The sequence below is a fragment of the Coptis chinensis genome, chromosome 5, assembly GCF_015680905.1.
Source record: "Coptis chinensis isolate HL-2020 chromosome 5, ASM1568090v1, whole genome shotgun sequence".
NCBI lineage: Eukaryota > Viridiplantae > Streptophyta > Magnoliopsida > Ranunculales > Ranunculaceae > Coptis > Coptis chinensis.
The window spans coordinates 96,204,516-96,228,370 of record NC_141460.1 but is presented as its reverse complement, the minus strand read 5'-3'; the positions used below and the strand labels follow the sequence as shown (position 1 = coordinate 96,228,370).

General features: G+C 39.7%; 1 protein-coding gene and 2 pseudogenes across 2 annotated transcripts; all 3 read left to right on the top strand.

Annotated features, from left to right (window-relative positions):
- The first annotated feature begins 1,806 nt into the window (after nucleotides 1–1,806).
- On the top strand, nucleotides 1,807–3,698 carry LOC147500541 (uncharacterized; annotated as a pseudogene).
- A 1,009-nt stretch (nucleotides 3,699–4,707) lies between these two features.
- LOC147500540 (dynamin-related protein 4C-like) lies at nucleotides 4,708–12,539 on the top strand. The gene is made up of 2 exons (XM_086559361.1): nucleotides 4,708–6,880; nucleotides 12,327–12,539. Exons 1-2 carry the CDS (start codon nucleotides 4,850–4,852, stop codon nucleotides 12,354–12,356), a joined length of 2,061 nt encoding a protein of 686 aa, XP_086415487.1. The 5' UTR covers nucleotides 4,708–4,849; the 3' UTR covers nucleotides 12,357–12,539.
- Nucleotides 12,540–20,886: 8,347 nt separating this feature from the next.
- On the top strand, nucleotides 20,887–23,173 carry LOC147500539 (dynamin-related protein 4C pseudogene; annotated as a pseudogene). Its single transcript, XR_015194694.1, has one exon. The product of XR_015194694.1 is annotated as a dynamin-related protein 4C pseudogene (transcript).
- The last annotated feature ends 682 nt before the right edge of the window (nucleotides 23,174–23,855 follow it).

The following is a 23,855-nucleotide window of genomic DNA, read 5'->3' as shown; positions in this document are numbered from 1 at the left end:
GACTCAAACACCCCCGTCCATATACCCCTAGCCTCATTTATCTCTTCTTCCATTTTCATTACCTTCTTCTCCAAATAACTTCATTGCCCTAAACACCATCGGCTACCACCACCACCACCACCAAACTATTAAAACCACCACCACCACTACCACCACCATCATCACCTCCACTACCACCGTACTATTAAAACTATCACCACCATCACCACCGTGCTATTAAAACCACCACCACTTCTACTACTACCACCACCACCATCACTACCTCCACCACCACTACCACCGTACTATTAAAATTATCACCACCACCACTACCGTACTATTAAAACCACCACCACTACCATCATACTATTAAAACTATCACCACCACCACCACCGTACTATTAAAACCACCACCACTTTTACAACTACCACCACCACCATCACTACCACCGTGTTATTAAAACCAATATCATCACCTCCACTACCACCACCACCACCACCACCACCACTACAACTACCACTACCACCGTACTATTAAGACTATCACCGCCACCACCACAGTACTATTAAGACATCCACTAATTCTATTACCAGCACCACCGTACTATTAAGACCAATATCATCACCTCCATTACAACCACCGCCAATTAAGATAGTTTCCTAAAATCGATATTCTAATTATCAAAATTGATTTGAAATCGAAAATCAAACTATACGCTTGTTTCAAATTAATCTATTCAAGTTAAATGTGATGTAAAGTAGGGTTATATTTGTCAAATAATCATCTATAAGATGTCATGTATTTGTTTTTTCTATTTTTACAAGTGTTTATAAGAGGAACTTAAAATGAAAAACAAACCACTTTATAAGACCATCTTATAAGACCCTCTTATAACACATGGTCTTATAAGACCCTCTTATAACTTAGGGTAATTTTGACTTAACCCCCCACAGATGGGTAGCGGTTTGACTAAACCCCCCATTTTTAAAATCATTTGAGTTTGCCCCCCACTCCGTCAATTTTGTGTATAACAGACGTTGGTATTTTAGCTATTGACCATTTTACCCTTATGAAATAGATGTTGCATTGCCCCCCACATTAACACGTTAAACCTAGTTTTGCGAAAACCCCCCAAACGTTGCCATTATTTAATTCTTGCACTCTCTCTCTTGTATTTTACCTATTGACCATTTTGCCCTTTCTGACAAATTAAGGGGTTTTTTTTTTTTCTTCGTTAAAACAAATTAAGAGGTTTACTATTAGTTAGTGTAAACCCCCCAAACGTCAATATGCTATTTGCATAAACCCCCCAATTTTTTAGTTAACCGTAAAAGAAGAAGAATAATGTAAATAAAATACCTCGACATTCATTTTTTAGTGTGGTTTGCAAATAAAATACCTCGACATTCGTTTATAGGTTGGATGTTTTTTAATGATGGCCTGAAAACGCGAGATAAGATGAAGCAATGGGGGGTGATAAACGCTGATATTTGTGTGCTCTGCTGGAGAGAGATTGAGACGGTAACACACCTGTTTTTCGAGTGTTCATATTCTCCTCAATGTATGGGTGGTGCTGATGTCGTTAATTTGGATATGTAAGACAGAGAAACACAAGCTGGCAGGTTGAACTACAATGGCTATTACAGAAAAGCAGCGGGAAAGGAATAAGACAAGATGCATTGAAGCTGACCATGAACGCGTTCTTCTACTGGATTTGGCGGGAAAGGAATAGTAGGATTTTCAAACATGAAACATCCTACCTAGAGCAGATGATAAACAAAATCAGAACAGAGGTGAGAACAAAGTTAAGATCGATCAAAACCAAGATGAATGAAGGGCTGGAGAGAGATGATTTCATGGAGAGATGGAATCTTTTTGTGGAACCAGTTCAAGAGAATAGGAAGAAGACGAAGTGGGAAAGAGCGGGTTTGGGTATCATGAATTTAAATCTTTTGATGGGGCCTTCTGAGGATAGAAGGTGGTTGGGCAAAATTATTATCGAGATGAGCAAGGAATGGTCATGGCGGCAGCAAAAGGCAAGTCAAGATTTGATACAATAGCATACATCGAACTTGAAGGACTACAAAAAGGGATAGAACTCGCCCAGAGACACAACATAAGGAAAGTAAAAGCTCGCATGCGGACTCTACAAATGTGATCGGTTTTTACTACGAAAGGAAGGACAAACAACCATGGAGAATAAAGAAGATTCTAGAAGATATCAGGAAGCGAACAAGTAATTTAGAATACTTCTCTATAATACATGTGTTCAGAGAGTGTAATAGGGTAGCGGATAATCTAGCTGCTAATATTCCTACTGTTTATTTCATTGAACTCACCCCTAGCTCTTTTTCTGAAGATATAAAGAAAATTGTGTTTGAAGATGCTAGTGGGAAAGAGTATTTAAGATTGTAATAGTTTCAAATTATTTTTTTCCTCAATGAGGAAGGGGTAGGGGACCTCTTAATTAAAAAACCCCGCTTACCTACCAAAAAAAAAAAAAAAAAAGAATAATGTAAAGAAGAAGATGAAATATGATAATAGAACCTGAGATTGTTGATTTGCGTTGCTAACCTCGCAAGTATAGTACCCCACTAAATGCTCCTGCCATGCTATCCAAAATCAGTACTAGATTATGATTTATTTGATGTTGAATGACAATTTGATAATTTCAGTGTTGGGCTTCCTATTTAATTAGATCTACTTTGGCAAACTTATCAAATTAAACAAAGAAGACACAACATTGTATGGATCTTGTCGAATGGTAATGACGGGCAACCATTCCGCCCATGACGGGATGGGCTTTTGAAATTCATGTTAGCGAGCTTCGATTCTGGCGGACATGGTTGAACACATGGCAATGTTCCCGATTGACACTCTCAAAATCCGTTATGCAAATGTTCGGCACCACTTCCACCGCCTCATCATCATCCCCGCCACCCACAATACGGTAAAGTTTTTACCTCAATTATGCGAAAAGAAGGTCCATTAGGCTTTTCTTTGTGGCATAGGTGCTATTGGTCTAGGGTGCCGGTCTAGCTCACGCGCCGTTTTTATTTCATGGTTTCTGAAGTATCTAAAGAAAAACTAGGCAGAAATAAGCTAGGACACCACCCGTTAGCCCACATCACAGCATCAGGCGTGCTCGCGATGACTGCAAGTGATGTAGTATTGACTCCATTGGATGTGGTGAAACAAAGAGGTTGCAATTAAAGAAGAGTCCTTATAGTGGAGTTAAGGATTGTGTGACAAAGATGTTGAAGGAATAGGGGTTTAGAGCTTTTTATGCTTCGTATAGAATTACGGTTGTGATGAATGCGCCTTTTACGGCTGTGTACTTTGCTACTTACGAAGCGATGAAGAAAGTTTTGAGTGAGATATCGTTAGAGAATGCGAGTGAAGAACAAATCTTGGTTCATCTAACTACCGGTGGAGTGGCCGGTGCTTTGGCTAGTCAGCGATTACCACTCCATTGGATGTTGTCAAAACCAGATTGCAATGTCAGGGTGTGTGTGGTGTTGACAAATTTAGCAATACTTCAATCCGAATGACGCTCAAACAGATAGTTGCAAAAGAAGGGCCCCAAGCTCTGTTGCGAGGATTGAAGGCAAGAGTGTTATTTCATGCTCCTGCAGCTACCATATGCTGGTCCACGTATGAAGCCATGAAAATATTTCTTCATCATGTTCATGAGAGCTCAATACCCTTCCAATTGTGAGAACTTTGGAAAATGAACAACTATGTCCCAATTGTGAGATTTCTTCTTCTTGTTTACTGTTAACTAAAAAATTGGGGGGTTTATGCAAATAGTATATTGACGTTTGGGGGGTTTACACTAACTAATAGTAAACCTCTTAATTTGTTTTAACTAAAGGAAGGAAAAAAAAAAAAAAAAAAAAAAAAAAAAAAAAAAAAAAAAAAAAAAAAAAAAAAACCTTAATTTGTCAGAAAGGGCAAAATGGTCAATAGGTAAAATACGAGAGAGAGAGTGCAAGAATTAAATAATGGCAATGTTTGGGGGGTTTTCGTAAAGCTAGGTTTAACGTGTTAATGTGGGGGGCAATGCAACATCTATTTCATAAGGGTAAAATGGTCAATAAATTAAAAATACTAACGTCCTGCTTCTGGCGCAAAATTGATGGAGTGGGGCAAACTCAAATGATTTTAAAAATAGGGGGTTTAGTCAAACCGTTACCCATCTGTGGAGGGGTTAAGTCAAAATTACCCTTTAACTTTAACCCAAAAAAACAAATAGCCCCTCTTCTATACACTATGATATTGTGGTTTGGCGGGATGGCGCACCAAACCATTGTACTTAGCCTAGGTGAATAGCATCTGGACTCCAAAAACTATTTATTCGATCATAAGTCATAACACATCGAACATGACATAGCAATGTAATCCTGACCCTAGGAATTGGCAATATTAGTAACATAAAAAGCTCGGGTGAGCAAAAAACTCACAATCTGATCACATGGAGTCTGCTCCAACATTGTGATTAATGATTTGGATATGAAACATTTTTCTTTTCTTGGTAATCAGCTGAAATTTTAATATGGACATTAGATATAGGTCCAGATTTCAAAGGTAAAAAATCACGTAACACCATATATTCTTAGGTTAAACACTAGCCTTATTTGAAATCATTCTCGTTTCAAGGGATATCACACAGTTAACAAGAGAATGGTTAATAACTCATACATCTCAAACAACAGAGATTACACCGCAACCTTCCAACTTCCAACTGGTCACAGAAATCCATTCCCAATCCACCACTATAAAATGGACAGTCGGAACTTACAATTCATTCAACTGAACAACCCCAGCTTTCTGAAGTGAACGTTCGACTTCATTCTTTAACAAGCAAAAATGGCAAAAAATAAGAATCAAACCAGAGGAGGATCTACTTCCCAACAGAACATAGTTGATAAGATGACCCTCAAAACTGTCATCAATGATGAACCTCAGCTTGCATTAGTTCAAGCGCAAGAACCAGCACTACTCACCAACTACAATGATAGGATCCGACCACTTCTTGATGCTGTAGACACTCTCCGCCGTATGAAAGTGATGAAAGAAGGCATTCAACTCCCAACTATTGTTGTAGTTGGAGATCAATCCTCGGGTAAATCAAGTGTTCTTGAATCACTAGCTGGCATTAGTCTCCCTCGGGGGCAAGGCATCTGCACAAGGGTACCACTCATTATGCGTCTTCAACACCACCCTACTTCAGTTCCCGAGATTTATCTGGAGTTCCATGGAAAAATAATCCCAACTGATGAACAACATATCTCAGAAGCTATATGTTATGCAACAGATGAGATAGCTGGCAATGGAAAAGGTATCTCTAACACTCCTTTGACTCTTGTAGTGAAAAAGCAAGGAGTACCTGATCTTACTATGGTTGATTTGCCTGGAATCACTAGAGTACCTGTTCATGGCCAGCCTGAAGATATATATGAACAGATTTCTAGTATTATAATGGAATATATTAGTCCCAAAGAAAGTATAATCTTAAATGTGTTGTCAGCTACTGTTGATTTCCCAACATGTGAATCCATCCGTATGTCTCAGAAAGTTGATAAAACTGGTGAAAGAACGTTGGCTGTTGTTACAAAGGCAGACAAAGCACCTGAAGGTCTTCTTGAGAAGGTTACTGCTGATGATGTTAATATTGGGCTTGGCTATGTTTGTGTGCGCAATCGAATTGGTGATGAAAGTTATGAACAAGCAAGAATGGAGGAGGCCAGGTTGTTTGAGTCCCATCCTCTTTTGTCTAAGATTGATAGGTGTATTGTGGGAATTCCTATTCTCGCCCACAAGTTAGTTCAGATTCAAGCAACGAGCATTGGAAGATGTTTGCCTGATATTGTGAAGCAGATAAGTGAAAAGTTAAACCAAAATGTTGCTGAAATAAAGGGAATGCCGCAAAATTCGGTTAGTATTGCTGGCGCAATGATTGCTTTCATGCGAATTTTCGGTTGTGCAACAGATTCTCTCAAGAAAATCCTTGTGAGAGGGGAATTTGATGATTATCCAGATGATCGGAAGATGCATTGCACTGCGAGAATGGCAGAGATGCTGAATGACTACTCAAAAGAGATTCAGTCAAAGTCTGATAACTTGAATTCTAAAGATATGTTTTTAATGGAAGAAATCCGAGTTTTGGAAGAAAGCAAATCCATCGGGCTTCCGAACTTCCTTCCACGAGCTGCATTTATATTAATATTGCAGCGAAAATTGAAGGACGTATCAAACACTCCAATTGATTTTGTTCAAAGGGTTTGGAATTACGTGGAGGAGGTGGTTGTTAGAGTTATAATATTCCATTCTGAAGGTTATCCACAGCTACAGAATGCTAGTAGAAGGGCTGCTCACAACTTGATTATGAAAATGAGAGAGAGGTCCTTTGATCGAGTAAAAGAAATAGTTGAGATGGAGAAGCTTGCCGATTACACTTGTAATCCAGAATACATGACTTGCTGGAATGAGTTTATGTCTCATCAGAATAATTTCATGAATGTCCTGAATGATGAATCCCGACCTGAGAAGTTTTCTCTTCCAGGTTATGGAGAGGTGGATGTTGGACACTTGAGGGGGTACCCATTGGTTGTTCAAAATGCTTTTGACATGAAGATGAGGCTTACTGCGTACTGGAAGATAGTGTTGAAGAGGATGGTTGACAGTGTGGGACTGCATCTCTTGTTCAGTGTTAAAAATTTGGTGAATAATGACTTAGAATTTGAAGTGGTGAATGAACTGATGGCCCCCAACAGTGGTGGTATTGAACGGTTTCTTGAAGAATCTCCTTCTATGGCTTCAAAGAGGGAAAAGCTTAACAAGAGCATTAAGCTTCTCAAGGATTCGAAGGATGTTATGTCCAAGATCATGGATAGGATTGTGTTGAGAATAATTAACTGCGGAAACAACGTTACCCACACCAAACGGATCAATCCTACACAAAGATTGATCTTTCTCAATAGACAAGACTTCAACACCCTCCAAGCAATATCCCAACACTTCTCAATATCAAATAACAAGCATATGAAATAAAACAATCAATGTAAAAGAAGAACAAACCACAAGACGAGATATATCGTGGTTCGGCAATTTGCCTACTTCCACACTGCGAGTTCCAAGCTTTACTAGATGTCCGGAGTAACTGATTACAAGTCTCTCTCAATTCACTCACAAAGAATGAACACTCAACTCACAAAGAATTGTTCTCTTGTAATCACTCTCTTTCTTGGTTTTGGAAAAGTTAGGTTTTCCAAAAAACTGATTTTGTTTTTATACCAAAACCAAAAATCGTGGTTCTTGTGCAGGCCGCAAAAGACTGGCCGAAGGCTACTCTGGCCTGCGGGCGCGCCACAGTATTAAAGCCATGGCGGCGCCGCTTTTTGAGCGGCGCTAAATCATCGAGTAGTGGTGGCGAAGTCGCGCCACTCGAAGCGCTGGCGCTCGGCCTCGACCGTGGAGAAACGAAAATTTTCTCTACATTCTCCACCTCGGTGAGGTTTTAACACATAAAACCAAGCCGAACACATCCAAAGAAGATCACATCCGGTAGGAACACCTCCAAAGAAGGAAGACTGCGATCAATCTTGAAGCGGCTATGCCCACACAGGGGCTCTTTCAAACATGTAGGATTTGGAAGTCAAGTCCAAACAGTGTTGGAACTTAACTCCGGTGACAACTTTCGTCAGCATATCAGCAGGGTTGTCATGGGTGTCTACTTTCTCAAGTGCTACATCACCATCCTCAACGACATCCCGTATAAAGTGATATCGGACATCAATATGCTTGGTCCGACCATGATGAACTTGGTTCTTCGCCAAATGAATAGCACTCTGACTATCACAATACACAGCAACACTGCTCTGCTCAATACCCAAATCATCTAGAAGACCTCGAAGCCATAGTGCCTCTTTCATTTGCCTCTCCCGCTTTGCCATATACTACGCCTCGGTAGTAGATAGAGCAATCGTAGCTGTAGCATAGACCTCCAACTAACCGTGCACCATGCATCATAAACACATAACCGATGTCGATCGTCGTCTATCTAGATCACCGTGCATAATCGGGAATCCACAAACCCACTGACATAACAAGTGCCTCCACCATAAGCTAATCCCACATCCAAAGTACCCTTCAAGTACCTTAGTACCCATTTCACTGCCTCCCAATGCTGCTTCCCAGGATTTGCCATATACCTGCTCACAACACTAACTGCCTGTGAAATGTCTGGGCGTGTGCACACCATAGCATACATCAAACTACCCACGGCACTTGCATAAGGAACATTAGCCATATGCTTTTGTTCCTCCACCGAACTAGGAGAGAACTTAGCTGAAAGCCTAAAATGCCCAGCTAAAGGAGTAGAAACCGACTTTGCATTCTCCATACCAAATCGAGAAATTACTTTCTGAATGTATTTCTTCTGAGATACAACTATCCGTCGCTTCTTCCTATCTCTGTCAATCTCCATGCCCAGTATCTTCTTGGCTCCACCTAAGTCTTTCATCTCAAACTTAGAGCTAAGTTGAGATTTCAACTTGTCTATCTCCACCATGCTTTTGGAAGCAATAAGCATGTCATCCACATAAAGCAGGAGATAGATGAAGTCATTACCACGAAGCCTTCTAAAGTAGACACAGCAGTCATACTTACCGGGTGTACTCATGTTGCATCATGAATATGTCAAAGCGCTTGTACCATTGCAGGCGATTGCTTTAACCCGTCTGATGACCTATTCAATTTGCATACATAATCTTCTTTCGAACGACAAACCCTTCAGTTGTCTCATATAGATCTCTTCTTCCAAATCCCCATGCAAGAAAGCGGTTTTTCACATCAAGTTGCTCTAACTCCCGGTTGAAGTGAGCAACTAAACTTAATAACACACACGAATGGGCGTATGTTTGACCACGGGGAAAATACCTCATTGTAGTCAACTCCTTTCCTTCTCGTGAAAAACCCTTTGCTACCACTCTTTGCCTTGTACCCGATCTTGTCGGACTCGGGGAAGGACCTCTTTCTTTCACGAACACCCATTTATTGCCGATAGTCCTTTTGCCCTTTGGCAATAAAACTAGGTCCCATGTGTGATTTTTATCAAGAGATTCCATCTCTGCTTGCATAGCTACCAACCAATCTCAGAATGAGCATCTCTAACGGCTTCCTTTGAAGCTATCCGCTCATCATCTTCGATATTCAGTGCATATGCCACTAAATCCCCACGACCATAGTGTTTCACGGCTTCCACCGTGCCCATACTTGTGCACTTCTTTAACTTGTCTCGTGGCTTTAGGGTCACCACTACAAGTTCGCGGATGCTCTTGCTCTTCTTCCTGTTGGCGTGTGGTTCCATGATTTGGTACCTCATCATGATCTAACCCGGTCCATCTCTGCATGAGACAACTCAAGCTCAAGAGCTTGAACTTCTATGGACTCACCATTCTCGCCCGCGCTTCCTTGAAAGATAACACGGAAGTCTCATCAAAAGTAACATCTCTGGCGACCGGGGAACTTGTGGGCTTCTAGACACCACAATCTGTATCCCTTTACCCCATTTCATGAAACTAAGAATATGGCCTTCTTAGCTCTAGGATCTAGCTTGTCCCCTCATGGTGGTAGTAAGTCAGCCGATCCAAACACTTTCAAGAATACTATAATCACTTTGGGTTACGACCACACCTCATAAGGTGTCCCGCAATCTATAGTCGGTATGCGGTGACCTATTATGCAGGTAACACGCCATGGACACTACATCCGCCTAATACTCTTTTGCCTAGACCGGCATTAGACAATAAACATCTTGCTCTTTTCAAGCAAAGTTCTATTCATCCTCTCTCGCCATTCCATTACTGGCGTGGCGTGCCCTTTCGATTAATGCGGCAATTCCACTTTTTGAAACTCTTGGAAAGGTCCATAGGTATACTCGGTACCATTGTCGGACCGTAATGTCTTTACCTTCCTATCTCGCGATTCTCAACCCTTGCCTTCCACTTCTTAAATGTCTCAAACACTTCATCTTTCGATTTCATCATATACACCCACACATAGCGAAAGTCGATCATCAATGAATGAGACATAATAGCGGTTACCTCCCTTGAAGCCACCACCGGGGGTCCCCAAACATCCGTATGCACATAATCAAGGATGCCTGTTGTCGTGTGCTTGCTTGACTTGAACTTGACTCAGACTTGCTTCCCATAGGCGCTTGATGCTCCGCGGAACCCCATACTTGGCTTCTTCAAGTTCTTCAAGAACCCTCGCTTTTGCACAACTCGGACAAACCCTTTTCACTCATATGCCCTAAACGATATGCCACATCTTAGTGCACTCGGAATCATTACTACATGCACCCATCGCTACATCGCTTTATCACCGTACTACCAATCGTAGTATACAAGGTTCCATATTTTTTGACCCTTCATAACAATTAAAGAGCCATTAACAATATTTAGGACTCCACCTTCAGCCCACAAACTTGTGGCCTTTGGAATCCAAGGTACCAAGAGAAATAAGACTTTTCTTTAGCTTCGGGAACATGTCTCACATCGGTTAGAGTCCTCACTACACCATCATACATCTTGACCCGTATAGTTCCAATTCCTACCGCCTTACAAGCAACGTCATTACCCATTAAAAGCAGAACCACCATCAATGCTCTCATAAGAAGTAAACCACTTTCTATTCGGGCACATATGATAGGAACATCCGAATCAAGAATCCACCTCACCGGTCATATAGTCTTGTGTGGACACACAAAGACCAACTCATCCTCTTGAGCTGAAGCATAATTTTGCCTCAAATTTTGCCTTACCTTTCTTCCTCGACCATCTCTCTTGTTCTCTTTTTCTTGGTGGGGACAATTACTTGCGTAATGTCCTTTTTCATTGCAATTGTAGCCTTTAGTACATGTTTTAAAGGCTTCTTTGACTTGGACCTAGAATTATCATTACTTGAATAATTCTGTTCGAGATTTTCCTCTTGCCACTAGCCCCCGACTTGCATCAATGCTATTCTCTACACGTCTTCTTCATTAACTCATAAGAAAGAAGAGCACTCAACTTCGTCAAGATCGGCGACTTCTCTCGTTCATGAATGTAGTCATTAGATGCTCATAGCTTTTCGGCAAGGAGAATATTAAACATGCCGCTTGATCCTCATCATCCATCTTCATACCAACATTCAAATAATCCGCTAGACGCCGTCGGAACTCACTCACGTGCTCTTGCATCGTTGAACCATCGACCATCATGTACCGATAAAGACGCTTCTTAAGGTACATCTTGTTCGTCATGCTCTTGGTCATATACATAGACTCTAGTTTGAGCCAAATACCGGCAAATATTTTCTCCCATCACACTATACATGACCTCATTAGCAAGACATAACCGGATTGATGAACAAGCCCGAAAGATCGAACTCTTCCCAATCATCATTACTCATACTTTTCGCGCCTTAGATTTAATCCCTTCAAAGCCTTGTGCAAACCTTGTTGGATGAGGATGTCCTTTACTTGGACTTGCCAAATCCCAAAGTTATTCTTCCCATTAAACTTCTCTACTTCAAACCTTGCGTTTGACATCTTGGGAGCCATCTTTCAAGTTACACACATAACCCAAAAGAAAACGTTTCACCTCGAATTTAATCGAACACCTTGTCTACACAAATTTTTTAGTACTAAACTCAAAATCCTGGTCAGATATGCTTACGCCTCGATACCAATTGTTGAGAATAATTAAGCTGCGGAAACAACGCGTTACCCAAACCGGGATCAATCCTACACAAAGATTGATCTTTCTCAATAGACAAGACTTCAACACCCTCCAAGCAATATCCCAACACTTCTCAATATCAAATAACAAGCATATGAAATAAAACAATCAATGTAAAGAAGAACAAACCACAAGACGAGATATATCGTGGTTCGGGTAATTTGCCTACTTCCACATCGAGAGTTCCAAGTTTTACTAGATGTCCTGATAACGATTACAAGTCTCTCTCAATTCACTCACAAAGAATGAACACTCAACTCACAAAGAATTGTTCTCTTGTAATCACTCTCTTTTCTTGGTTTTGGAAAAGTTAGGTTTTCCAAAACTCGATTTTGTTTTTATACCAAAACCAAAAATCAGCGATTCTTGTAGCGAGGCCATAAAAAGACTGGCTACAGGCTGGCGCCGCCTTACCCTCTCTGGCCATGGTGTAAAAAGCCAAAGCCATGGCGGCGCCTTTCTTTGGCGCAGCTTAAATCATCGAGAGTGAGCGCTGAAGTCGCTAAGACACTCTGAGCGGGCAGGCGCTCGACCGTGAGAAACAGAAATTTTCTCTACAGATTGCTACCTATGATGATGGTGCAGAATAGTCGTTGGTTTCTGTTATGGTTTCATTGGTCTAAATGCTTTTAGTTGGCTTGGTTTTAAAGTATTGTTCTTGCTTAGTTTGTTTTATGTTTGGGGTAGTTTGAATGTGATATTGTTTTTCATTTTTTTTTTAATTTTCTTTTTTGGTGTGGGAACTCTTGGGTCTAGTAAATTTATATTTCATCTAGTCTCATTGTCTCATATTCGTTTGTTTTCTAATGTTTGACTGATGAATGAATACTATGTATTTACATGTTAGCGGTCGTCCATTCTGAGAATGTGATTTCCAACTACTCTACTCTATAATTCCATATTGGTATCTTTACTGGTAATCTAGTCCTTTTTATTTATCGTTGCATACAAATATATATTGGTGTCTGCAACTGATCTTAATCCATTTTCGCTTAACAGTCTAACACTAATACATCCTGCAGAATATATGATTGAATATGATATCTGAATGTCGATGATTAATTTAAGCCAAAATCGGTAGTGGAGTCACGTGTTGCAATCCATATTCCTAGAGACGAAAATGAGGTGCAGTATCACAGTTAGCTGGAAGATCACTGATGGAAGAGTCCTTTGAGCTATTGCAAGTTTGCAACCGCCTCAAGTTGCAGAAGTCCAGCGCACAACATCCTGGTGCTGGCTGAGCTACTCCTATCAAGTAAACGAATGCATGGCTATAAATCTGCTCCATTTCTGAGTAAGAGCTTGTCCTGAATCAACAATCAATTTGTGCATGGCTAAGTATGGCAAGAGACTTTGTATTCATGTGAATGTACTCCCTGTGTTAGTGTGTGTGTGTGACCGTGTGTGTTGTTTCTCTGCCTTCTACGGTTCTATATAAGATGTCCGATCCCCTGCTAATGCGTTAATGCGAATCTAAATTTGTATATAAAATGCGAATAAAGTTTGTACATAAAACCAAAATATTGTCGACCAATTCTGCTTATTGTGTTATTAGGCTTCAAGGGGAATATGCTCCGGAGTAATTAATGGCTTGTATTGCATTTCGTTTCATAGCATATTAGCATGGCATGGTAAAGAGTGTAAGCTGATCAAAATTTGTAGTTTGATAGTGGCGAACAAGCAAAGCCCTCAAGAATCAAAACCCTTCCCGATGTATTTCTACTCAAACTACCTTTCGTCAAAATTTGCTTTGGAGTTTCTCAACAGATTTCATGTAAGATGCACATAATTATCCACCTCTGAGTGGAAGATGCAGTCTACACAGGTTCTCTCCTGGTTGAGTAGAAGTTCAGTATTCTTACATGTTCATCTGGAATGATGGCCAGGGCTTGGCAGTTATCGTACTTGTTTCCCAGCTACAACACTGACCTCAAAGATGTGAATGTCCTTGATTAATAAGCATTCCATGCCCTCCTCCACTCACGTCAATGGAACCTCTGCTCAACCTGGAGAGAACCTGCGTAACAACCCAAACCTCTAGTATTGGTTGCGCAGGCCTCCGTTTACAGTCCACCGGGTTTATGTCAAGTTGGGCTTTATTGAGGAGTATAGGTGGGCTTTACTCATTATATAAAGAATTTTAAGTCCAACAACAAAATGAAAAAGGTGTTTGTTACTACGACCCATATTGTGTTGGGTAGACCCCAAAAACAAAAACAATTATTACAAATGTGTCATTGGCCCCAAAAGTCGTTTTGTGTTGGGCACCTCCCAGACCAATGTGAATTTGACTTGTTGCAATCTTTTCAGTCTTTCTCTTCTATTCTCTTCTCTTCCACCATCAAAACCCTTAAACCCTAAAGAAAACTATATCATAACACTAAACACTAATGGAAGAGCCCAACCCCATTTTAGAACATGAAGATGAAGAAGAAAATGTAATGCATCATGACCCCATTCAAGAAGAAAATGTAGAACAAGTTCCAAGTGACCCCATTCAAGAAGAAAACGTAGAACAAGTTCCAAGTGATCCCATTCAAGAAGAAAATATAGAACAAGTTCCAAGTGACCCTATTCAAGAAGAAAATGTAGAACAAATTCAAAGTAAAGAAAATAGAGAAATGGATGATGATGCATTTAATAAGAATAAGGTAAATTTAAATTAAACGTAATTATGCATGTAGTAATTATACATGTAGTAATTATGCATGTGTCTGATGATATATAGTATTTGAAAGAGAAAAATTGGAACACTGAGGCTTAAACGACACGGCTAGGTCGTTTCAGATTATTACACACCAAACATCCGTCACATCATCGCGGGATGAGTCCAAAACGATGTGGCTATGTCGTTTGAGATTTGGACTTTGAAAAAAAAATTACCGGTGTGGCCACACCATTTGGACTAAGTCCCAAACGACATGGCCACACCGTTTGGACTTAGTCCAGTCCAAACGGTGTGGCCATGTCGTTTGGGATTTGAACTTTGAAAAAATATGAAGTTCTGTTTTTTGGCTTCTTAACCGGTGTGGCCAAGTCGTTTGGGATTTGAACTTGGAAAAACATAGAGTTCTATTGTTTGGCCTATTTACCAGTATGTCCACACCATTTGGGACTTATTCCAAATGGTGTGGCCATGTTGTTTTAGGATTTGAACAACATAAAAAACACAAACAAAGGGGTAAACGGTGTGTTTGTGGCATTTGGTACTTAAGCCAAACGGTGTGGCTATGTCTTTACGGGGTCCATAATACATCAATTAACAACTTTTCTTCATTTATGATCCTTCAGTGTGTTTCGAGAACTCTGGAAACTCGAATGACGTGGATGATGTTCAACCACTTTCAGTGGATCAACAGAAATATTTACTACGGAAGAGGTACATAGTAGGCATTGTTTTCACTTGTTTTTATTTTCTAAATGAAATTATATTAGTTTATTGATTGTTGTTTGCTTTCATATCTTTAGGTATTTCATACACGTAATGACGTAATTGGTTGGACAACTGCTCCGGGAAAACAATATAATGTGGTTGCGGTAATTGGGAAGTCGCAGAATACTAACAGAACCGAAAGTACCAAAGGCCGGATTTAGCTTGCAAGAGTTCGGCCGTGTATCGTTCACACAAAAAAGTTGAGAAGGCTAATAAGAGAAATACGAGAACCAAGAAACGTGGATGTCCATTTAAGTTAAGATGTATTTTCCAACGCGGCACTGTCGATAGTTGGAAAATTGTCGTTCTTAATGGTGTTCACAACCATCCATTGGCGACCCCTTGAAGGACATGCATTTGCTACTCGACTGACCGTTCCACAATTCGAGTTCTTGTCAGAGATGACTCAAAATGGAGTTAAGCCTAAAGAAGTTTGAAGTCCATCAAACATAGGTTTCCTGATAACCTATCTAGCATATGTCAAATCTATAATGTCAGGCACAAGGTGAGGACATTGGATATGAACGATCGCCGCGAAATGCGAGATTGCGTGAGTTGTTAGCAGAAAACCATTATTTCGAGGAGGTGAGAGAGGATACGAATACGAATGAGATAATAGGATTGTTATGGGCCCATCCGGACGGTGTTAAAATGGCTCGGACTTTTCCAAAAGTTTTCATCATAGACGCCACCTACAAAACCAATAAGTATCGGTGGCCTTTTGTACAGTTTGTGGGGGTGACTTCAACCTGGAAGTCTTTCACGGTCTATCAAGTGTTGCTTCAGTCCGAAACAGCGATAGACTATGAGTGGGCTTTGCGTCAGTTTAACAGCTTGTTGGGTAAAGAAAGGTCATCTCAGGATCGCGTGTCCGATGGGGAGTTGACCTTAATGAGTGCCGCTGATATTGTGTTTCCTGACGCGCACAAGCATCTTTGTAGATGGCATATCTCTATGTGCGTCCTTCAGAAATGCAATGATTTTTTTCCCACCACAGAACTTGTAGATAAAGGCCAGTTCTCGTGGAACACTGTAGTAAAATCGAGGACTGAGGATATCTTCAACCGTAGAATTGCTGCTTTGGAAAAACATTATAGGGTTGAATACTTTAATTTTGTTAGTTATCTGCGAGAGACTTAGTTGCTTTATAAGGATCGATTCGTATGTTGTTGGACAGATCAACACATTCACTTTGGGAGTACAACGACCAATAGAGTTTTACTCACAACAAACTGCAACTCTTTTTGGGTTGACGCCTTCTTCACAACAAACCCATTTTCATCACGTAAATCTTCATCCGTTACCTTCCCAGCAAACTGCTTCATCAAGAAATCCAATCTAACTTTGGAAGTGAACTTATTGGATTTCATCTCCGCATCTATCTTGTCCATGGGTATGCCAAGACCTTTGTGGATGAGCCTTTTTGTATGTTCCAGGGTCAAATCAGTGTCCCCAGTCACTGCTTTGCCTCTGATCGGAACTCCTAAGAGTTGGGAAACATTGTCCAACGTGATTGTCATCTCGCCCCACAACATATGAAACATGTTGGTCTCTGGATGCCACCTCTCCACAAACGCAGAGACCAACACAGGATCCTGATGCCTGTATACACCTAAGACCAGAGCACATAAGCCGGTCCTTTGAAGCTCCACGTGAAAATTAGAACAGTCTGAACACGTACTCTCCGACGATATCCCATTGTACCAACTTGTTTAGGTGCTCATGACACTTCAACACCCCTCGCTCCGCCTAAAACAACAAAAACTCAGTATTAATGTATGTACAAGGTTTCGTAATACAAAATTTAAATACTAATAGACATTATATGATAATATTACCTGCCCCTCCCAAACATCGCGAGCCACGTGCACCGCATAGTCATACAACAGATGTGGCATACGAGGGTCACCTCCATAAACACCTCTCTGGAACTCCAAGTCATTGTTAGACTTTCTCACAATATTCACTGGAGGTACAGGTACAGGGACTTCCTCGTCATCCTCCTCCTCCTCGTCATTCTTCTCTTCTGTATCATCAACACCCTCTTCATCATCTTCTTCACTATCAATATGACTTACAACTACACTCTTCCCACGATCCATATTTACGTCATCGTCATCTACATTTACATCTACATCACTCAAAACCGTCCCTTTTTTTCTCTTTTGATTTCCTAACTCTACACCACTTACAACTACATTACTGGGATCATCCGCTTTTCGATCCCCTCTACGAACTGATGCTGAAGTGGTTGTTCTCCTTCCTCTCTTTTTCTCAGGCGGGTCACCGTGACCCGAACTACTACTCCTCCAACCTAACAACTTCTTAGCACCCGTGAAAATACTTTTTGCTACATTCTTCATATTCTTTGTTCGAAATATTGCTACAAAATACCAAAATAAATAAATAATAAGTAAATTGAATAAATAAATAAATTTCCAGTCCCTAGAAATCAATTAATATAATTCAGAGAAGGTTAAAAGTATCTCAAATTTGTTTTCAATCAAAACTCATAGATGGAACATGCATGTTCTTATTTCCTACAGTTTCACAAAATTAATGGCAGAACATACACAATATAGTCATTAGCAATCAAATTAAATCAACCTTAGCACGATTAATGAGCCAGTCGTAAAAGCAGTTGCTGGAATTTGAAAGCAGGTGGGTGTTAACGTTGCTAAGAGCAGGGGGAAACTGTTAACGATTTGAGATGAAAGGGAAGAGGGAAACAATGATGAATAAAAAATGGCTTTGTGGAATTAAGATGGTAAATAATATGACGAATTCAAATACTACAACAACGATAAAGCTAAACTAGACTTGGAGTATTCAATTGGAGATGAACTTCAAGGAAGAGAAAGATATTGATTGATGGGGCGCTGGTTCACATGGCAAACATTAGCTAATGAAAAAAATGAACCCATCCATATCCAACCAGAATTTGAAAGTTACTTAAGATGCCACTGAACATATATCAATTTTCAATTTTCCGCAAACTGAAATCATTAACTTAAACTACCACTCTCAAGGGGCATTTGATGATGTACTTGGACAGATAAAAACACATAGGAACAGACCATACCTAATTAACAAATGTTCATTGAAAAGGACTTTTATCGCCGTTTAATTGCAAGGAATGCATAATAATGTAAGAAAGCCCATATTAAAAACAAACCAACAAGCAAAGAAAAGAATTACAACAAATGTAAGTGAAACCATATCTTCCATAAAAGTAGTGTATTCAATGGATTAGCGTAAGACTACTAGTTTCAACAAAAGCTACATCTTCCTAATAAGTTAATAAGATTATATGAACATACACTGGAAATATAGAAGTAGACAAAATAGAAAAGAGAAGCAACAACTTTTGTTAAGAGTTGTATGTATGCAACTCTCTGAGTAAAATGTTAAGTGACTCGGCATTTGGTTACTATAATAGCTCGATCAACTTGTTAGTAATGGTGGCGTGGACTAATTTATGCTCGAGTATTCACGCGAAACCATCAACTCATCTGGTACATAACACACCCTGTGCCTTCACCACGCTATTACTGCAGTTTGACATTTGCTGCTACTGAATGCCAGAATTGCCTGCATAAGGACTAACACTAGCTGTGTGGTTCCTGGGACTTTCAGTTCTGCATAACAACCTTGGGTAGCTATTGTCTTTGAGTTATTCACCACACCAGTATTCTCACCATATATAATATAAAATATAAACACATAACACATAACACAAACTGCCTGTATATAATATAGAGTATAAACACATAACAATTGCATGTACACTCAAATTGTTTGACTGTCTCAGTAATACACACTCAAAATCCCCAACTTTAAAGTTTAAACACTTACCAGAAATGTTCTTCAAGAAAAATTTGTAAGCAATTGTTGGTAGGATACCTGGAAGAATACATTGATAAAGCAAGTGAAGAAGAAGACGATATCTCTAATCTATAATCGACAAAATATAAAAAAAATATAAAAAAAACACTAATTTTTTAGAGAAAATACATTTGAAAGTGCGAGAAGAAGTTTGTGGAGTTCACTTGGAAGATGGGGTCTGTCGAGAGGGAGAATACAAGCGTAATTTTTTGTTTTTGGTAGGTTTTTTTGTGAATTAACGAGCGCAATTTTTTGTTTGTGGTTTTGGTAGGTTTGTTTGTGAATTTTACGAAAGGTGGTAATGTTGGGGGTGTATGGTTGCCCAACACAATTAGCTCACCCAACTCAGAGTCTGCCCAACACAAATCAGAGTCTGTCAGTAACAGGACTCATGAAAAATAAGAAAAGGAAACATTATGTGGTTTCAGGGAGTTAGGACGTGCAGATAATCGTCACACACCAATCACAATTTTATGTGGATCTTGATCAAACATGAGTCACACACCAATCACAATTTTATGTGGATCTTGATCAAACATGAATTACATATTGCGAGTTGGCCGGGAATGGAAGAGATTCAAGCAAAAAAAATTGTCCCAATGAGCAGTGAGTAGCCAATTAAGTGATTAGTAAACATAGCGTGTTGTGGTTTAACTCCATGGGTATAAACTGACAAAAATCTCTAAAACATTATCTTGCTTGATTTCCTTTTAGTTTTACATGTTGGAACTCTACACAATCTATTTCAGTCGATTCTATCATACTAATCCAACGAAATGGACATAATTGGTATCATTAGCATTCGAATTCCAATGTAACCACGTGCTATTAAAGTGGAGGAACGGTGTATAGAGATTTTGAAACCATGCACCTGTAGACATTCTTACTATGTCGATTACACTTTCAAGGAATCACTTGGCCCATTAATCAGATCTTGAGAAGGATCTGGACCAAGAATTTGCAGTATCGTCCATAATCATGCGTTGTACTCCCATTCATACTTACCTCCAAAATCGTTCTCGTTTCTAGAGCTATACTCAAGATTATGAGTAGACGTAAGAGTGGTAAATGCCATCATTGCCTCATGTTTCTCTTAAGATCTCCACCAACAAATGGTGCGTTCCAACTTTAAAGTTCTTACAGAATTTTTAGCTCCTATCGCATCACTATAAAATTGAGAGACATATATCTTTCAACTAATTCAACTACAACACATTCAACTAACATTTTACTCCAAATATAATTTCTATCTTATAAGAGAATAATATCCTCATTAAAGAATATTAAGCACACATTAAATATAAATAGAAATCACTGTGTAATTAGGACATCGTCCTCCAAGACTGACTCGCAAGCAATTCGCTTTATATAGGTAGTACACTCCAGCTCGCTCAAGAACGCTCCAAAAAAACTGAACGACCTAGAGTGGAACGCTTCGGATAAAGACATTTTCCTTAATCCAAAGATAATCATTACCAAAGTCATATGTACTTCCAATTACGGGAATTATAAACTACTGCAACTGCTCCCAATGATCACCGTCTTCCTACCAGAACCAACCTAACACTCATTCGTAATTTTCACCCTACATATGTATAAGAGAGTACACGTATCTGAAAGATCAACATTCTTTTGTGCCTATAAATACCACCTACATAAACTACGTCAGATATTATTCTTCTCTGCCCCTAAATCAAGAGAAGATACGTAGGGAACTCGCTAATTAGCGAACTCCGTATAACCAAAATTCAATCCCCTTCTTCTTCCACCTGTATATGTAAGGGAAAAATATCTCACAAAAATATAAGGGAACAATGAAGAAAATGTCCCTTGCATATCTCACAAAAATGTCCAGATCTTCCAACAAAATCGAAGCATCCAACAATGACGGTCTAAAAACTGTCAACAATGAAGAAAAGCTTCCACTTATTCAAGTTCAAGTTCAACCACCCTCTCTTATTACCAACTACAACGACAAAATTCGTCCTATTCTTGATGCTGTGGACAAACTTCGCCATCTCAATGTGACAAAAGAAGGTATTCAACTCCCTACAATTGTTGTAGTTGGTGACCAGTCTTCAGGGAAATCTAGTGTTCTTGAATCATTAGCAGGCATTAGTCTTCCTCGTGGTCAAGGTATCTGCACAAGGGTGCCTCTCATTATGCGTTTGCAGCACCACACCACTCCAGTTCCAGAACTTTACTTGGAGTTTCATGGTAAAACAGTTCCAACTACTGAAGCTAACATCTCAGATGCCATTTCCGTTGCTACAGATGAGATAGCTGGTAATGGCAAAGGTATTTCGAACTCCACGTTAACTCTTGTAGTTAAAAAGCATGGAGTTCCGGATCTTACTATGATTGATTTGCCTGGTATCACTAGAGTTCCTGTTCATGGACAACCGGAAGACATCTATGAACAGATTTCTAATATTATTTTGGAATATATTAGTCCAAAGGAAAGTATAATTCTTAATGTGTTGTCTGCTACCGTTGATTTTCCTACTTGTGAATCCATTAGAATGTCTCAAAGAGTTGACAAGAATGGTGCGAGAACTTTAGCTGTGGTTACGAAAGCCGATAAAGCGCCCGAAGGTTTACTTGAGAAGGTAACTACTGATGCTGTAAATATTGGTCTTGGGTATGTCTGTGTGAGGAATCGTGTTGGTGTTGAGAGCTATGACGAAGCAAGAATGGAGGAGGCGAGGCTGTTTGAATCTCACCAGCTCTTGTCTAAAATCGATAAATCTATAGTTGGTATTCCTATTTTAGCTCAGAAACTGGTTGAGATTCAAGCTACAAGCATTGGCAGATGCTTGCCTGATATTGTCAAGAAGATAAATGAGAAACTAAACCAAAATGTTTCTGATTTGAACAGAATGCCTCAGAATTTGGCTTGTATTGCTGATGCAATGACTGCTTTTATGCGAATTCTCGGATCCGCAAAAGAGTCTATGAGGAAAGTACTTGTCAGAGGAGAATTTGATGAGCACCCTGATGAGCTGGAAATGCACTGCACAGCTCGAATGGCAGACATGCTGAATGATTTCTCGGAAGATCTTCATTCGAAGTCTGATAATTGGTGTTCTAAATACAAGTTTCTGATGGAAGAAATTCGATTGTTGGAGGAAACCAAGGTAATTGGGCTTCCAAATTTCCTCCCTAGAACAGTTTTCCTCACTCTGTTACAGAGAAGAGTGAAGGAGATTTCGGAGACTCCTATTGACTTTGTCCGAAAGTTGTGGAATTACATTGAGGATGTTGTTCTAAAGATATTAACAATTCATTCTGAAAGTTACCCTCAACTTCAGAACTCTACTAGGAGGGCAGCTCATAATCTTATTTTGAAGATGAAACAAAGCTCTGTTGATAGAGTAAGAGAGATGATTGGGATGGAGAAGAATGCGGATTATACGTGTAATCCAGAGTACACGAGTACATGGAATGCACTCATGTCCCAGCAGAGTAACTTCATGAAAGCACTCAGCGACCAGTCAAATCCTGTTAAGTTTACTCTTTCCGAGTATGAAGAGGTTGACATTGGCCACCTTAGGTATGAAGAGGAATCGGTGGTGCAACAAGCTTATGATATGAACATGAGACTTACGTCATATTGGAAGATTGTTCTGGAAAGGTTGGTTGATAGCTTGGGACTACATCTTCTCTTTAGCGTGCAAAATCTAGTGAACAAAGAGATGGAGGGGGAGATCCTCAACGAACTGATGGGACCTGACAGTGGAGGTATCCAAAGGTTGCTGGAGGAATCACCTTCTGTGGCATCAAGGCGAGAAAAGCTCAAGAAAAGTATCAAGCTGCTGAAGGATTCAGAAGAAATTGTGTCAAAGATCATGGACAAGATTGCTTCACAAGGGAATCTTGAATGAATGTTGTTCCTTCTTGATGAATTGTCTTTGCTGTCTGAAGGTCATTTTGGTTGCATTGTTTTTGCTTAGTTGGTTAGATACCTCTCTGTAGGTTTTATTTTGTTTAACTCGGAAGCTCTGATTGTGATTTTGGTATGCTTCTTCAGTGGGGACTTCTGTGGTATATCTTAGTATATTGTGCGATCTTTTTATGTTTGGTAAACCAGCCCCGGATCTCTTTTTTTCTGGATGTCATGTTACGGTATCTTTGAATTCTATGGACACAACGGCATCTATTTTGTTCCGTTCTATCTAAATTAGTTCTTCTGGTTTCAGAGCATTTAACAAAAGTTTTACTTACAGATACTGCTATCAGAGCACAAAATGTAACGCAGAAGTTTGATTCGTAGGATGTCCTACTGGCCAATTAAGAATCGGAGATCACTGCAACTAAAGAGTGCTTCTGTGACCTATAAGCTTGATCAAATTTACCTTCTGCTTTTGGAGTGAGATCTATACAAGGAACCCTATAAGACGAACTCTCTAAGTACTTCCATTTAATTACAACAACATGTTGATACAAACTAGAACGCAAATATATAACTCGTTAGTCTTCTAAACAAGATTCTCAGGGACCTAGCACCTCGAAGAAAAAAAACTAGCTAGCAACAAGATCGATCTTCTTCTGACTGGTTGTCTTCCTTTCACATGCAGCTTCGTACCTAGGGTATCCTGAAAGGGGGAAATAAAAATACTTAACTAATACAAAATTGCAAATTGCAAATTACGATGCCTTGAGTTCATCAATATATGGAGACTAAATTTGGAAATGAGCGGCCGGACTCACTTATTGCAGTTTGTATTTCTAGAGACAGAAAAAGAGATTGTAGTGCCACACTTGGATGGAA